Genomic DNA, 17,716 nt, shown 5'->3' on the forward strand with positions numbered 1-17,716 from the left:
ACACCCGCAGTCAGTAAAAAAAGAAAGAAAAAGGTGGTAACATGCTCTCCCTGCAAAGAGCAGCCTGAATTTCACACAGAGAAACATGATGTGACAAGAAGTAATACAAAACATCACAATATATTACGATGCAGTACAATGTGTTGTTCATCCGTCAGCACAATGAGGACCATCTTCATTCTTAGTTGTCCTGGGGCTGGGGTTGTTGGGGTCAGTGTGTACATTGATGGCTGGTTAGTCAATCTGCACCCTGAAGGTTTTCTGGCAGTGTGGACAGGGGATGGTGGCGGCAGTTGAGGGTTCCAAGGCTCGGGTTTTCCGCACCTGTCTCCGCTGCTCAGCAACAGCTATCCTGGTGACCTCACAGGTCAAGGCAGCTTTGAAGATGGCAGAGTGCCATGCAGACCTGTCCACAGCTGCATGCTCCCATGTGTCTGGGTTGATGTTGAAGGCCTTCAGGGATGATTTGAACGTGTCCTTGAAACACTTTTTCTGGCCTCCATGGGAGTGCTTGCCCTGGTGTAGCTCGCCATAGAAGAGTTTCTTTGGCAGCCGATGGTCTAGCATGCGAGCTACATGTCCTGTCCAGTGAAGCTGTGACTGTATGAGGATGGTGTGAATGCCATGTGGAGTGATGGCCTAGAGGTAACACATCCGCCTAGGAAACGAGAGAATCTCAGCGCGCTGGTTCGAATCACAGCTCAGCCACCGATATTTTCTCCCCCTCCACTAGACCTTGAGTGGTGGTCTGGACACTAGTCATTCGGATGAGACGATAAACCGAGGTCCTGTGTGCAGCATACACTTAGCAAACATAAAAGAACCCATGGCAACAAAGGGTTGTTCCTGGCAAAATTCTGTAGAAATAATCCACTTCGATAGGAAAAACAAATAAAACTGCACGCAGGGAAAAAAAAAAAAAAAGGGTGCCGCTGTATTGTAGCAACATGCTCTCCCTGGGGACAGCAGCCCAAATTTCACACAGAGAAATCTGTTGTGATAAAAAGAAATACAAATACAAATATAAATACAAATAAATACAAATAGGCAGACCTGAACGGGAGAGGACCTTGGTGTCTGGGACCCTGTCTTACCATTTGATCCCAAGGAGCTTCTTGAGGCAGGTTATGTGGAAGAGGTTCAGTTTCTTGGCATAGCGCTGGTAAACTTTCCAGGTCTGACAGGCGTACAGCAGCGTAGGGAGTACAACAGCCCTGTACACTTTCAGCTTAGTTTCAGGGCTGACGCCTCTTCTATTCCACACATGCTGTGTAGTCCACCAAAAGTGGTGCTGGCTTTCACAATCCTAAAGTTCAGCTCTCTTTCAATGGTGGTGTTTCTGGACAGTGTGCTGCCAAGATAAGTGAACCTGTCAACTGCTCTCAGTCACTGGCCCTTGATGGTGATGTTGGGTTCAACGCAGGGCCTTCCTGGAGCTGGCTGATGCATTAATTTGGTCTTCTTGGTACTGATGTTGAGACTGAAGTTGTCACAGGCATCAGAGAACTTGTCAACACTGAGTTGCCTATCAGCTTCTGAGGCAGCGTTGAGAGCACAGACATCTGCAAACAGAAAGCCTCTGATGGTATCTGTTGTGACCTCGGTTCTTGCTAGGAGCCTCCTGAGGTTATACAGTACCTGATGCCTATGCCAACATCAGTTTCACTGAAGGCATCAGTCAACATGGCAGAGAAAATGAGGCTGAACAGGGTTGGGGCAAGGACACGGCCTTGCTTCACACCACTGCACACAGGGGATGGTTCAAATGCATCTCCGTTGTCTTGTACGCTGGCCATCATGCCGTCATGGAACTGGCGCACAACTGCGATGAACTTCCTGGGGCATACACACTTTGCCATGATTCTCCAAAGACCCTCTCTTCTTACATTATCAAAGATGGAGAAGAGGCTGGCATTCTGTTCCTGGCAATTTTCTTGGAGTTGTCTAGCAGCAAACACCATGTCGATAGTCCCCCTTTCTTTCTGGAACCCACACTGACTCTCTGGCAACTGACTTTGCTCAAGTATCCTGGTAAGGATTTTCCCTGCTATGTATAACAAGGAAATCCCACGATGGTTGTGATAACCATCAGCTGTTTCAGCTCATATGGCAACAGGAGACCATCCCAAAAGATTTTAAGGATGCCTCCATCATTCACCTTTATAAACACAAAGGGAAATGCCAGGCCTTGTCGGATGGTCTCCTGCTGCCATATAAGCTGAAACAGCTGAAGGAGTTTTTCAACCAGAGCCACACCACCTTCCTTGTTGACCTCAGCTGGAATGGAGTCTGAGCCAGGTGATTTGCCACTGGAGAGCAGACGTATTGCTTTCTGTATCTCCCCCAAGTTTGGTGGGGCATTGAGTGCCTCATTGAGTGGCACTTGGGGCAGCCAATTGATGGCTTGGTTGTTGATAGTTGAGGGACAATTGAGAATGCTATTGAAATGTTCAGCCCACCTTTCCAGAATCTTGTCCTTGTCCGTTAGAAGTGTCATCCTGTCAGCATTAATTAAGAAGGGGGAAGCAGCCTGAGGAGGTAGGATGGTAGACTTCTTTCAGGGAAACAAAGTTCTTCATGTCGTGCATGTCACAAAGCCCTAGATCTCATTGGCTTTGCTACTCAGCAAGGAATCCTGCATCATGCAAAGCTTCTGTTGGACGGTCTTCCTTATGTTCTTCAGACCATCTTTCTTTGCAATAGACTTTGGGTCTCATCAAGGTGAGCTCTGTAGATGCGATGTCTCTCATCAAGCAACAGTTTGATCTGTGTAGCTCTCATCAAACCAGTCCTTGTGTTTTCTGGTGATGTGACCAAGGCATTCAACAGCAGTGTTGTACACTGTGTTGCGGAGGGATACCCATGTTGCTTCCACCACATTCTGATCATCCAGAGAGATGGACTCCAGGCGTTTTTCTAGCATGTCAACAAACAACTGTTTGGCAGCAATGCTCTTCAGCTTGTTGATGTTCAGTCGTCATGCCTTGAGGGCGTCTTTTGAGCTTAGAGACAATGAGACAATGGTCAGTCCAGCACTATGCACCACACATTGCCCTTGTCACCTGTACATCCTGCTTGTTACTCTTTCTGATGATGACATAGTGAGATGTGAGGGTGCATCCATGATGTCTTGTTGAGGGTAGGGAGGAAGAAGACTGTGTTGGTGATGAGGAGGCCATGTTCAGCACAAGTATGCAGAAGAAGCAGACCGCTGCAGTAGCTGTTTCCAACTCCATGCTTTCCTATCAATCTTTCAAAGGATATGCTGTCAGAGTCCACTCTTGCGTTAAAAGTCACCAAGGATAATGAGCTTGTCTGCTTTTGGAACAGTGACCATGACAAAGTGTAGTTTGTTTTTTTATAGAATTTGTCCTTTATCTCACTGGAGTTGGTCATGGTAGGAGCATACATGCTGACAATGGTCGCAAACTTTCGTCCTCAAGAAAGGGGGATTCTCAGTGTCATCAGACAATCAATCACGCCCTTAAAAGTACTTGCCAACAAGGGAGGTTTTCACAACAAAGCTGGCTCCTGCTTCTCATCGCTCTTCAGGTCCATGCCCACTCCAAAAGATGGTGTAGCCAGCACCTCTTTCACAGAGCTCGCCCTCACCAGCCAGCCGGGTCTCGCTCAAGCCTGTGATGTCGATGTTGTATCTGGTGAGTTCTCTTCTAGAGTACTTCTCCTCTGAGGTCTCTCTGTGCCATCTCTGTCCACCAGAGTGTGGACATTCCATGTTGCAAGGGTGAGAGGAGTGGTCATGTTGCAAGGGTGAGAGGAGTGGTCCTCGGTTCTGATGGTTTCTTTCTTTCTTTCTTTCTTGCGTTAACTGCTGAATGGGATCCCTAACAGTCATGGTTTGCTGGCCAGGGTGAGATAGAACAGGCAATGTTTAGGGCACCTTTTCTAGCCCCTTCCTCATGCCATTGAGGTGAGCAAAGCAATTGTTCAGAGGACTGCTCAGTCGCTCAGGGGGTTGCCGAACTCCACTGCCATTCCTTTCTGATGAAGGACAACCCTATGGCCTGAGCTGCCTGTGTACAGATTTGTGGCTACAACTTCCGGAGCATCCACACCTGTCACGTTGTCACTAGCCCATCACCACAGGACTTGGGATGATGGGATGGGATAGGATGGGATGGGATGGAAGACTTAATGACTTGCACAATAACTTTGTTTAAAGTGAAGAAGAGCTGCACAACGTCAACCTTACTCTCTTGTTTGAGACCATCAGGATCCAACTGCAAGACCAGGTCAAGACGGCTGGGGATGGAGACTGATGCAGTGTTCCACATGTCTCACACTGCACTGATCGTGCTCCATGATGCTCTGCTGGGTTCACCTTTCTGCCCACTGAACCAATCTGGTGGTTTCCTCCATGCAATCCGCTGAGTCAAATCTTTACATGCTCTAGGCAGACAATCCATAACTCACTAATAGTTTGAGACTTGTCGGCTACCCTCACCAGGTTTGGTCCGTCTGCCGAGATGGTTTACCAGGATATGACTGCTGTGCATGCTATAGCTTCTTGGAGTGAGAGCTGAGTGACAGGTGAGGACCAAAGGTGGACGAGCAGCCCTGAAAAGGATCCAGCAAGCCTCCCAACCAGAGGTACTACCTCTCCCTGAATGCAATACAATAAAATGCAGTACAATAACACCACTTCTTTTTGGAGAGCCCTGACTACACACTGCACCAGTCTCACGACTTGATAGCACACCTCTGTCCCTTCACCATCACTACACAGACCCATGCTGCTCTCTGTGTGTGTTTTCCACATAAGAATCTCAAAGCAATGCATTTATCGTCAGGACATAAGGAGCACACAAGTTCTGTAGAAAAATCCAGTAAAATGAATATGCTTGCAGACCGATTTTTTTTTTTTAGAATATGGGTGTACTGCACTCTGGTGTTGCACTGTCCCTGGGGGAGCAGCTTGAATTTCACACAGCAGAATCTGGCAGGGTTGAAAAAGAATACCTGTTACTGAGGCGAGAGGTTTCCTTATCATATACCTTACACTGCTCCAGAAGCAGAATCTACATTCATTTTCCTTCACAAAAACATGTATTTTCTTTCTGAATCTCCCATAGCTTTTGTGCTAGATTTTTTTTTTAATTTATTACCCCCAAATCCTCAAACTCCCTGGCAAGGGGAGAGCACTTATATATATATATATATATATATATATATATATATATATATATATATTTATATATATATATTTTTTTTTTTTTTTTTTTAATACAAAATTCTCTGGCACTGAACTGGTTAATGAAGACAGTCTTACCACCCCTCAAAACATTTACATTATAATGGATAAAATCTGCCATGAATTCATCTACATTCACTGGAATACATAATTTATGAAGTTTCTTGTAATGTTTCAAAACATCCCACCAAAACATGTTGTTGCAATGTCTCATGCAAACCTGTGAATATTCTTCACCAATTTTATCCATTTTTTTCCTAACTGGAAACAAGTCAAAAACAAAATGTTGAAAGTCTGTTGAGCATTTCAGTTGATACAAACAGGTAATTTTTAATGCAGAAAAACAAATATCTACATTCACCATTTGCAAACCACCTTCTGAATACCTTTTACAAATGACACTTTTTAAAAAAATCTTTGAATGTTTACTGTTCCAAAGGAACTGAAGCACAGCATTTTCAATGCCCTTCAGTGGTTGCATTGGTGGGTCCGGCAATGTCATAAATAGATATGTAAACAAGGGAACTAATGATTCAGAACAGTTATTTATCCAAAAGGCATTAATTGTCTTAAATTCCATTTATTTATCAATCTTTGGGCTTTTTAAGTTTACCTTCAAAATTAATATCAACAATTCTATTCAGATCAACACAAAAGAGTACACCTCAAATTATGAAAATACCTGGATTCCAACAAAAGTTTTCATCATGTAAATAGCGAACAGTACAGTGCTTCATACTACCAAACCAGATACAACTGATTTTTCCGATCTCCCAGGTCAACATTTGTATTTTTATTTGTATTTCTTTCTATCACAACAGATTTCTCTGTGTGAAATTTGGGCTGCTCTCCCCAGGGAGAGCGCATTGCTACACTACAGCACCACCTTTTTTTTTTCTTTTTTTTTTTTCTTTTTTTTTCTTGCGTGCAGTTTTTATTTGTTTTTCTTATCAAAGTGGGTTTTCTACAGAATTTTGCCAGGAACAACCCTTTTGTTGCCGGGGGTTCTTTTACATGTGCTAAGTGCATGCTGCAAACGGGACCTCGGTTTATCGTCTCATCTGAATGATTAGCGTCCAGACCACCACTCAAGGTCTAGTGGAGGGGGAGAAAATATCGGCGGCTGAGCCGTGATTCAAACCAGTGCACTGAGATTCTCTCACTTCGTAGGCGGATGCGTTATCTCTGGGCCATCACTCCACTCCATATATATGTGCAGACCTGCCAGTGCCTGAACCCCCTTCGTGTGATACCCAGGTAGGCAGCCGATGTGTAAATGACCCTGTGTTTGTACAGCGTTTAGAGCTTGGTTTCTGACTGAGGATAGGCGTATGTAAGTATCCATATCAATCAATCAGTCAAAAAACATTTTGTTTTTTCAGTATCAATGTTGACCAGAAATGCTTGAAAAATAATGTAACACTCTTATACATTCTCCAAAGGATTTTTCACTACCATCCAAGCACAGATGTGTCATCAGCAAACTGAGACAACAAAAGTTCATTAGCATTAACCTGTATGCCACTAATTTCACTATTCTTTCGTATCATGATAGACAATTTCTACACAAATCAAAAATAAATATGGTGAGCATGGATCCCCCAGAGTTTTTGTCCATTCCCCACATACTCCAGTATCTTTGTTCATCCCACTTACCCCAGAGATTTTGTCCACCCAACTTACCCCAGAGTATTTGTCCCCCCCACTTAACCCAAAGTTTTTGTCAATTCCTACTGAATTTTTGTCTACTTACCCTATCTTATCTGCCCATGTTTTTGTCTGCTCCACTTCTCCCTGAGTTTTTGTACACTTTCCCAGAATTTTTGTCTATCCCACTTTCCACAGACGCTCTTTTTTTTTTCCACTTCTCACCCCAGAGCTTTTTGTCCACCCCACTTACCCCTGGGTACACTTGCTTACCCCAGAGTTTTTGCCCACTTACAAAGAGTTTTGCAAGGGTAAACCTGCTTTCCTCAAGTTTTTGTCTATTTACTACATTCATTCTGTCCACCCCACTTACCCCCAGGGTACACCTGCAGACCCCAGAGTTTTTGTTCACTTACCCCAGAGTTTTTGTCCAGAATGACGAGGAAGCGTCGTTCCACCAGCAGCACGCAACGCATTGTCCAAATCCCTGTCGTGTTCTCCATCTGTCGCAGTTTGCGTAGTCCATCCTCCACATGCATCGTGCCTGAAAACACCTCACCTGTCAACACCAGTCCTGTTACATGTGCCAGCAACCTATCCTTACCTACGCTCACAAGCCCCCCTTCATTTCATGCCTCCCTCCACTTGATCTGTCCCTCTACACTTCATCTGTCACTTTTTTGTATGTTTTTCTTTTGCTGCCCCTTCATCTGCACCGTTCCAGTGGCATTACTCCCAGACTGCTCATTCTAAGTCACCCATACACAGCTACACCAGGGTTCATCTATCACAGTCCAAGTGTCAGCAGTCCACAGAGAATCATGGATGTTAAGTTGCCAGGAGGCAACACACAAGAAGAGACCCTGCACTTTTGCCGAGTCACTTTGGTGGTGTTCAGTATTGCCTGTTCTGATTAAATGTACTTTGGACACCACCTATTAAGCCCCCTGATGACAATAATGGCTTAGTCACAGAGCCAGACTGAGTGAGCGTCCCTCCCTGTGTTGAGACCGCTACCACATCCCTCCAACAACAGCCCCCTCATGAATTTGCCGACACTGAAGGCTTTGACAAGACTCACCCCAAACATGGGAGTGAAGGGGTATTGAAACCGAGGTCACCATGACAGCAGGGCATGAAAGGCTACATAATTTAGGACTTTTCTTTTTTTATATTGATGATGAAGAAGGAGGAGGAGGAGGATGCTGCTGTGGAGGTCCATTTAGGTTTGGGACTACGCGACAAGGTTGTACTCTACGCTTCCTGTCATAATGATATCCTGGCAATAACCAGGTCTGAGAGATACAGATACATGCAGTGTTGGTTAGGAAATTAGAGCAACCCACCCAATGACGCATCCATGAAGTGGATGATACTCGAATGTGTGGTCCCAGTCTTCCCATTTAAGCCCACAGCGCACTCAATTCAGGGTAGGAGCTGGCTGCAGGCCAAAAAACCCACCTCCACTAGGATTCGAACCTGCTGTCGGTCCACAATGCTAACTGCTTCACCTGTCACTTTCACCTCTCTCCCTACACTTCACCTGTCATTTTTACCCATTTCTACACTTCAACTTCACCTGTCACCCCACATATTAACTATCTCCCTACACTTCACCTGTCCACCTACATTTCACCTATCCTTTATACTTCAGCAATCACTTTCACTGTCCCCTACACTTCACCTGTCACTTCTACCTGTCTCTCTACACTTTGCCTGTCACTTTCACCTGTCCACTACACTTCACCTGTCCCCCTTACCTTACCTGTCCCCCTACACTTCACCTGTCCCACTACATTTATCCTGTCCCCCTACACTTCCCTCCACCTGTACCTTACCTGTCCCCATATTCTTCACCTGTCCAGCCCTACACTTCACCCCCCTTTACCTTACCTGTCCCCCTACATTTCCCACCCGCTATACTTTACCTGTCCCCCTACACTTCACACGTGCCTCTACCCTTCCCACCCCCTACATCTTACCTGTCCCCCTACACTTCACACGTGCCTCTACACTTCCCACCCCCTACACCTTACCTGTCCCCCTACACTTCACACGTGCCTCTACACTTCCCACCCCCTACACCTTACCTGTCCCCCTACACTTCACCTAAGCCCCTGTTGTTTCACAGTTACATTCCACAAGTAAACTGTAGATGTTTACACCCCATATGCTTCTGTAATTGTTCACATAATTTTCACATGATTATTCTCTTTCTTTACATCTCTACCCACACATCATGTACACCACACAGGTTTATCCCCTTTCTTTACACTCAAAAATGTCACCAATCACTCATACAGAATTACTCCATTTCTTTACACCCTTTCACACTGATAGATTGATTGATATGGATACTTATATAGCACCTATCCTCTCTACCCAACTGATGGCTGCCACTGGACACTCATCATTCGTTTCCTGTGTCATTCAAACAGATTTCAGGAATGCACACAAACACACTCAGACAGACATGTATCCACCACATTCACAGGTTTATTCCCTTTCTTTACACCCATACCCACCCATCACATACACAGGATTTTTCCTTTTTTTTACACTCCTTTTTCTTTAACCCATTATGTTGACAGGAGTATCCCCTTTCTTTACACTTCCTAACCAACTGTCAATTACACATAGGATTGTTTCTGCTCATGTACAGAGACGAATATGACTGTTTTACCTTTCTTGATACTGCCGGCAGCAAATGTGGCCAGATGGTCCAACTCAAAGGCTGGCTCTGAACTGTTGAAGTCTGACAGACTGTTCTGATCTGTGTACACAAAATTAACTAGTCCATCAATCTAGACACAATCAAAACATCAGTGATGCTTAAAGAGAGATGGGTAAATACACAACAGGCAGCTGGAGACAATTAGGAATAAGTTGGAAGTGAGATTCAGAGGAGAAAAAAAGAACAAAAAAAGGGGGAAAAAAAGAAGAAGAAAAAAAGAAACGCCACCATAACACTGATCTCATAGAAAGGGGAAGCAGCAAATGATGTGAAGTAAAGGGAAGAATTAGAACTTCAACACATCAACCAAATGCTGCATGATCTACAAACAACAGTGTGCACATTTCTAAATGGGGTGGGCAGACTCATTCAGGGCTTTCCTGTCTGCAGACTCCAAAGCTGATGCAGTTTATCTACCACTAAATTGTGGCGTGTGTGTGTGTGTGTGTGTGTGTGGTGTGTGTGTGTGTAGGCATATGGAGAAGGTACGAGAACATGATTGTGAAAAACTAGTGCATGTGAAAATAGTAAAGATGTTGAACATATACAGATAACAGCCTGAGAGAGAGAGCTCCAGAGATATATACACAGAGAGACTGATATACAAAGATATGCAGAAAAGATAAACAGGACTCAAGATTTTATTACTGAAGATAAAGATGATGTTTTTTGCGTACAGGGCAACACTGTCATATGCAAAAAATGAAAAGAAAAAAGAGCACAAATAATGAAGATCATATCATTATTACAAATATCAAAGTTTAAGTTGTGCATGTAACAATTTTACTATTGATTTTAAACAAACAAAACAATGGGAAAACAACCACACACACTCAGAGGAAGGGAGAGAGTAAGAAAGGGATATAGAAAGAGGGAGAGAGAAAGGGGAAGAAAGGCATATACTGATAAAGAGAGAGGGAGGGAGAAAGGGGAAGAAAGGCATATACTGATAAAGAGAGAGGGAGGGAGAAAGGGGAAGAAAGGCATATACTGATAAAGAGAGAGGGAGGGAGAAAGGGGAAGAAAGGCATATACTGATAAAGAGAGAGGGAGGGAGAAAGAGAGAGAAAGGGATATAGAGAGAGGGAGAAAGAGATACAGAGAGAGGGAGGGAGAAAGATAGACAAAAGGATACAGAGAGAGGGAGAGAGAAAGAGAAAGAAAGGGATATAGAGGGAGGGAGGGAGAAAGATAGACAAAGGGATATAGAGAGAGGGAGGGAGAAAGAGAGAGAAAGGGATATAGAGAGAGGGAGAGAGAAAGAGAAAGGGATATAGAGAGAGGGAGAGAGAAAGAGAAAGAAAGGGATATAGAGGGAAGGAGGGAGAAAGAGAGAGAAAGGGATATAGAGAGAAGGAGGGAGAAAGAGAAAGGGATATAGAGAGAGGGAGAGAGAAAGAGAAAGAAAGGGATATAGAGGGAGGGAGGGAGAAAGAGAGAGAAAGGGATATAGAGAGAGGGAGGGAGAAAGAGAAAGGGATATAGAGAGAGGGAGGGAGAAAGAGAAAGGGATATAGAGAGAGGGAGAGAGAAAGAAAGGGATATAGAGGGACAGAGAAAGAAAGGGATAGAGAGAGAGGGAGGGAGAAAAAGAAAGGGATATAGAGAGGGAGAGAGAAAAAGAAAGAAAGGGATATAGAGAGAGGGTGAGAGAAAAAGAAAGGGATATAGAGAGGGAGAGAGAAAAAGAAAGAAAGGGATATAGAGAGAGGGAGGGAGAAAGAAAGGGATAGAGAGAGAGGGAGAGAGAAAGAGAAAGAAAGGGATATAGAGAGAGGAAGGGAGAAAGAAAGGGACACAGAGAGAGGGAGAGAGAAAGAAAGGGATATGGAGAGAGGGAGAGAGAAAGAGATATAGAGAGAGGAAGGGAGAAAGAAAGGGATAGAGAGAGAGGGAGAGAGAAAGAAAGAGATATTGAGGGAGGGAGGGAGAAAGAAAGAGATACAGAGAGAGGGAAAGAGGAAAGGCATATCACAAGATGAATTGCATCATATATGTTACAAAAACAACAAAATATATATATACATAACAATAATCATAATCATTATCATAATTATTACCAGTACCACTATAATAATAATAACAGAAGGATGGGGCACAGAGAGAGGACAGGGCAGAGAGAGAGGGAGAGAGAGGGAGAGAGAGAGAGGACAAGCAGAGAGACAGGAGGATGGGGCAGAGAGAGGACAGGGCACAGAGAGAGGGAGAGAGAGAGAGAGGACAAGGCAGAGAGAGACAAGAGGGTGGGCAGAGAGAGAGGGAGAGAGAGAGGGGGGGGAGAGAGAGAGAGAGAGAGAGAGAGAGAGAGACAGGACAAAGCAGAGAGAGACAGGAGGATGGGCACAGAGAGAGGACAGGGCAGAGACAGAGGACAGGGCACAGAGAGAGGGAGAGAGAGAGAGAGGACAGGATAGAGAGAGGACAGGACAGAGAGACAGGACAAGGCAGAGAGAGACAGGTCAAGACAGAGACTGCACAGGACACGTCAGAGAGAGGGAGAGAGAGGGGACAGGGAAGAGAAAGACAGGACAGGGCAGAGAGTGAAAGGACGGGGCAGAGAGACAGAAGGATAGTAAGGAGACATGTGAGAGCAGAGAAAGACAGTAGGATGAGGCAAAGAGAGAGAACGGAGAGAGGACAGGGCAGAGAGACAGGATAGTGCAGAGGATTAGGAGACAGAGGGCAGAAAGGGAAGAGAGACAGGCATGGCAGAGACAGGACAGGGTAGGGCAGTGATAGACAGAACAGGGCAGAGAGAGACTGGACAGGGCAGCGAGAGACAGGACAGAGCAGTGACAGACAGGACAGAGTAGAGAGAGACAGGCAGACAGGACAGCGAGACAGGACAGGGCAGAGAGAGACAGGACAGGGCAGAGAGAGACAGGAGGGCAGGGCAACGAAAGACAGGACAGGCCAGCGACAGACAGGGCAGGGCAGTGAGAGACAGGACAGGGCAGTGAGAGACAGGAGGAAAGGGCAGAGACAGACAGTACAAGGCAGAGTGAGACAGGATAGGGCAGTGAGAGACAGGACAGGGCAGAGAGAGACAGGACAGGGCAGTGAGAGACAGGACAGGGCAGAGAGAGACAGGACAGGGCAGTCAGAGACAGGACAGCACAGAGAGAGACAGGATAGAGCAGTGAGAGACAGGACAGCACAGAGAGAGACAGGATAGAGCAGTGAGAGACAGGACAGCACAGAGAGAGACAGGATAGAGCAGTGAGAGACAGGACAGCACAGAGAGAGACAGGATAGAGCAGTGAGAGACAGGACAGGGCAGTGAGAGACAGAACAGGGCAGAGAGAGACAGGACAGGGCAGAGAGAGACAGGAGGACAGGGTAGCAAGAGACAGGACAGGGCAGCGAGAGACAGGAGGACAGGGTAGCAAGAGACAGGACAGGGCAGAGAGAGACAGGACAGGGCAGAGACAGGACAGGGCAGAGAGAGACAGGACAGGGCAGAGAGAGACAGGAGGACAGGGCAGCGACAGACAGGAGGACAGGGCAGCGACAGACAGGACAGGGCAGAGAGAGACAGGACAGAGACAGGACAGGGCAGCGTGAGACAGGACAGGGCAGCGAGAGACAGGAGGACAGGGCAGCAAGAGACAGGACAGGGCAGAGAGAGACAGGGCAGGGCAGTGAGAGACAGGACAGGGCAGAGAGAGACAGGACAGGGCAGTGAGAGACAGGACAGGGCAGTGAGAGACAGGACTGGGCAGCGAGAGACAGGACTGGGCAGCGAGAGACAGGACTGGGCAGCGAGAGACAAGACAGGGCAGAGACAGGTCAGAGCAGTGAGAGACAGGACAGGGCAGCGAGAGACAGGACAGGGCAGCGAGACACAGAACAGGGCAGCGAGACACAGGACAGGGCAGAGACAGGTCAGAGCAGCGAGAGACAGAGCAGCAAGAGACAGAACAGGGCAGCGAGAGACAGGACAGGGCAGAGAGAGACAGGACAGGGCAGCGAGAGACAGGAGGACAGGGCAGCAACAGACAGGACTGGGCAGCGAGACAGGACAGGACAGAGAGAGACAGGACAGGGCAGCAAGAGACAGGACAGGGCAGCAAGAGACAGGAGGACAGGGCAGCAACAGACAGGACAGGGCAGAGAGCGACAGGACAGAGACAGGAGTACAGGGCAGCATGAGAAAGGACAGGGCAGCGAGAGACAGGAGGACAGGACAGGGCAGAGAGAGACAGGGCAGGGCAGTGAGAGACAGGACAGGGCAGAGAGAGACAGGACAGGGCAGGGCAGTGAGAGACAGGACAGGGCAGCGAGAGACAGGACAGGGCAGCGAGACACAGGACAGAGCAGCGAGAGACAGGACAGGGCAGAGACAGGTCAGAGCAGTGAGAGACAGGGCAGCGAGAGACAGGAGGACAGGGCAGCAAGAGACAGGACAGGGCGGAGAGAGACAGGACAGGGCAGAGAGAGACTGGAGGACAGGGCAGCAAGAGACAGGACAGGGCAACGAGAGACAGGAGGATAGGGCAGCGACAGACAGGACAGGGCAGCGACAGACAGGATAGGGCAGCGATTGACAGGACAGGGCAGCAAGAGACAGGACAGGGCAGCGACAGACAGGATGGGGCAGCGATTGACAGGACAGGGCAGCAAGAGACAGGACAGGGCAGCGAGAGACAGGACAGGGCAGCAAGAGACAGGACAGGGCAGCGATTGACAGGACAGGGCAGCGATTGACAGGACAGGGCAGCAAGAGATAGGAGGATAGGGCAGCGAGAGACAGGACAGGGCAGCGAGAGACAGGAGGATAGGGCAGCGATTGAGAGGACAGGGCAGCAAGAGACAGGACAGGGCAGCGAGAGACAGGAGGATAGGGCAGCGAGAGACAGGACAGGGCAACAAGAGACAGGACAGGGCAGCGAGAGACAGGAGGATAGGGCAGCGATTGACAGGACAGGGCAGCAAGAGACAGGACAGGGCAGCAAGAGACAGGAGGATAGGGCAGCGACAGACAGGAGGATAGGGCAGAGAGAGACAGGACAGGGCAGCGAGAGACAGGACAGGGCAGCAAGAGACAGGACAGGACAGCGAGAGACAGGACTGGGCAGAGCGACAGACAGGAAGATAGGGCAACGAGAGACAGGAGGAGATGGCAGAGACAGACAGGACAGAGCAGCAAGAGACAGGACAGGGCAGCGAGAGACAGGACAGGGCAGCAAGAGACAGGACTGGGCAGAGAGACAGGAGGACAGGGCAGCAAGAGACAGGACTGGGCAGAGAGACAGGAGGACAGGGCAGCGAGAGACAGGACTGGGCAGAGAGACAGGAGGACAGGGAATGCGAGAGACAGGACTGGGCAGAGAGACAGGAGGACAGGGCAGCGAGAGGACTGGGCAGAGAGACAGGAGGACTGGGCAGAGAGACAGGAGGACAGGGCAGCGAGAGACAGGACTGGGCAGAGAGACAGGACAGGGCAGTGAGAGACAGGAGGACAGGGCAGCAAGAGACAGGACAGGGCAGAGAGAGACAGGTCAGGGCAGCGAGAGACAGGGCAGGGCAGCGAGAGACAGGAGGACAGGGCAGTGAGAGACAGGACAGGGCAGCAAGAGACAGGAGGATAGGGCAGCGACAGACAGGAGGATAGGGCAATGAGAGACAGGAGGAGATGGCAACGAGAGACAGGAGGAGATGGCAACGAGAGACAGGACAGGGCAGCAAGAGACAGGACAGGGCAGCGAGAGACATGACAGGGCAGCGAGAGACATGACAGGGCAGCGAGAGACATGACAGGGCAGCAAGAGACAGGACAGGGCAGCGAGAGACAGGACAGGGCAGCGAGAGACAGGACTGGGCAGAGAGACAGGACTGGGCAGAGAGACAGGAGGACAGGGAAACAAGAGGCAGGATTGGGCAGTGAGAGACAGGAGGACAGGGCAGAGACAGGTCAGAGCAGAGAGAGACAGAACATGGCAGAGAGAGACAGAACAGGGCAAAGAGAGACAGGAGGACAAGGCACAGACAGAGAGGGGGGAGTAGAGAGAGAGAGACGGGAGAACAGGGCAGAGAGAGAGAGAGAGAAAGGGTAGAGATAGACAGGGTAACAGGGCAGAGAGAGACAGGAGAACAGTGCAGAGAGAGACAGGACAGGGCAGAGACATTGTGGTAAATGACTGACCCGCAAAGTGGTCACTGTTGAAACGGTCTGGGGCGGTGCGGGGCCCTCCACTGCGGACAGGTCGTCTGTACAGGTCCTCCTCCATCCTCATCTCGTCCCTGTCAACCATCACCATCATCATCACTAACACCACCACCATCATCACCACCACTACCATCATCTCCATTATATGAATACTGAGCATTTCATGCGCTTAATCTGTCAAACCCAAAGAGCTTACAATAAAAGACACAAGTACCAGCGCATCACACACACACACACACTCTCTCTCTCTCTCTCTCTTGCATGTTTGACACGCGAGTTGCATTATTTTGAAAAGAATTTTCAGTATTTCAGTGCATTGAAAAGACACACTGCATTGTCTCTTGTGACAATAGCGGTTTCGTTCACAACAGCCGTGTACACCATATGCCTACATCAACAGGACAATTTAAATCAACCTGTGTAAATCTAACGATACATTTAACAAAATAGTAAAGAGTGGTAACTCTCTCCATTCACAAGGTACACAACTTCAAGTCAGTGCTGCTTACGCTACCGATTCAGCTAGCACACAGGTAAATAAAAGGTACATTGGAACAAACCCAGACACTTCCACAAAAAAAAGAAGCGCCGGGCCTGTCCTTATACCGATCATTTGACATGTGACGATACATTTATCTTGATTTATCTGTAATTTTCAAAACGTGATAAAAATGAGGTTTTCTTTCATACTGTCACAGAGAGGAAGGGCATGTCCAAAGAGTTAAGTTGAAAGAAACGTTTTTTTATCTTCAAGTTGTCAATGCCATGTCCGAATCTGATAAAAAAATTTATTGCTGTAGAAGTGATCTGAAAAAGCTTTCGAAAACTAAACATGTTGCATACGTTTATTTCATCTTTGCTCAGGAATGCTGAAAACAGTGTATCTTTGAAAATGAAAGAAAAAAAAAATCTTGTTTCTACGGTGTCTCAGTTAATCCATATTCCGGAGAAACGGCATCTGTCCAGGCACACACTTCGAACTCTGGTCCCTGTCTCCATCCCTCATGGCCTGACTACAGACCAACCCCTTGGATTTTTACGTAGGCCAGGCATATGCTCCTTATTTCATTCTTTTGGCTTTCTTTTTTCTCAAATAGCCGTGGTGACACTCCCTTAAAACTAAAACTGAAAAAACATGAATTTCTTTGTGTAAAAATGAAGTGTAATGTATTAATGATGCTTGGAGTGGTAAATCATGTGTGTGTGTGTGTGTGTGTGTGTGTCAGTGAGTGCATGCATGCATGTGTGTGCACAAGAAGTTGGACTCATCCTTTGAAACCAATCCCCTCCCTCCGCCCCCCACCCCCTCCTTCCCCACACCAAAGTGATAGCCTAGAGGTAACGCATCCGCCAAGGAGAATCTGAGCACGCTAGTTCGAATCATGGCTCAGCTGCCGATATTTTCTCCCCCTCCAATAGACCTTGAGTGGTGGTCTGGACGCTAGTCATTCGGATGAGACGATAAACCAAGGTCTCGTGTGCAGCATGCACTTAGCGCACGTAAAAGAACCCCCCCCCCCCCCCCCCAACAAAAGGGTTGTTCCTGGCAAAATTCTGTAGAAAAATTCACTTCAATACGAAAAACAAATATAACAGCATGTCGAAAAAAAAAAAAATTTTAATGGGTGGTGCTGTAGTGTGGCGATGCGATCTCCTGGGGAGAGCAGCCTTAATTTCACACAGAGAAATCTGTTGTGATAAGAAGAAATACAAATACAAAACTGATTGAAAACCACTTTTTATTTTTTTCAATGGAAAATGTCAACCACAGGTCAAGAGTGAGATGACCCATACTAACAGGTACATTACAGCACAAAGCACTGAGATGTTCCATTTTGACAGGTACATCATACCGCAAAACACTCACTGAGATGTTCCATACTGGACAGCTATGTCAGAGCACAAAGCAACAAGATGTTCCATACTGGCAAGTACATCACATTACAAAATACTT

At 47.3% G+C, this 17,716-nt stretch overlaps 1 protein-coding gene across 4 annotated transcripts in view; it reads right to left on the reverse strand.

Annotated features, from left to right (window-relative positions):
- The window catches only part of LOC143301203 (epidermal growth factor receptor kinase substrate 8-like protein 2), a 216,393-nt gene extending 200,558 nt beyond the window's left edge, over positions 1–15,835 (reverse strand). For all 4 annotated transcript variants that reach the window (XM_076615325.1, XM_076615324.1, XM_076615323.1 and 1 more), the window contains exons 1-3: positions 15,739–15,835; positions 9,543–9,632; positions 7,276–7,403 (exon numbers count right to left, since the gene is read on the reverse strand). In XM_076615325.1, coding sequence (XP_076471440.1) covers positions 7,276–7,403; positions 9,543–9,632; positions 15,739–15,829 — 309 coding nt within the window. In that variant the 5' untranslated portion in view covers positions 15,830–15,835. The remainder of the gene's footprint in view (positions 1–7,275; positions 7,404–9,542; positions 9,633–15,738) is intronic.
- Between the last annotated feature and the right edge of the window lie 1,881 nt (positions 15,836–17,716).

Source organism: Babylonia areolata, chromosome 27 (assembly GCF_041734735.1).
Source record: "Babylonia areolata isolate BAREFJ2019XMU chromosome 27, ASM4173473v1, whole genome shotgun sequence".
In the NCBI taxonomy this organism is placed as follows: domain Eukaryota; kingdom Metazoa; phylum Mollusca; class Gastropoda; order Neogastropoda; family Buccinidae; genus Babylonia; species Babylonia areolata.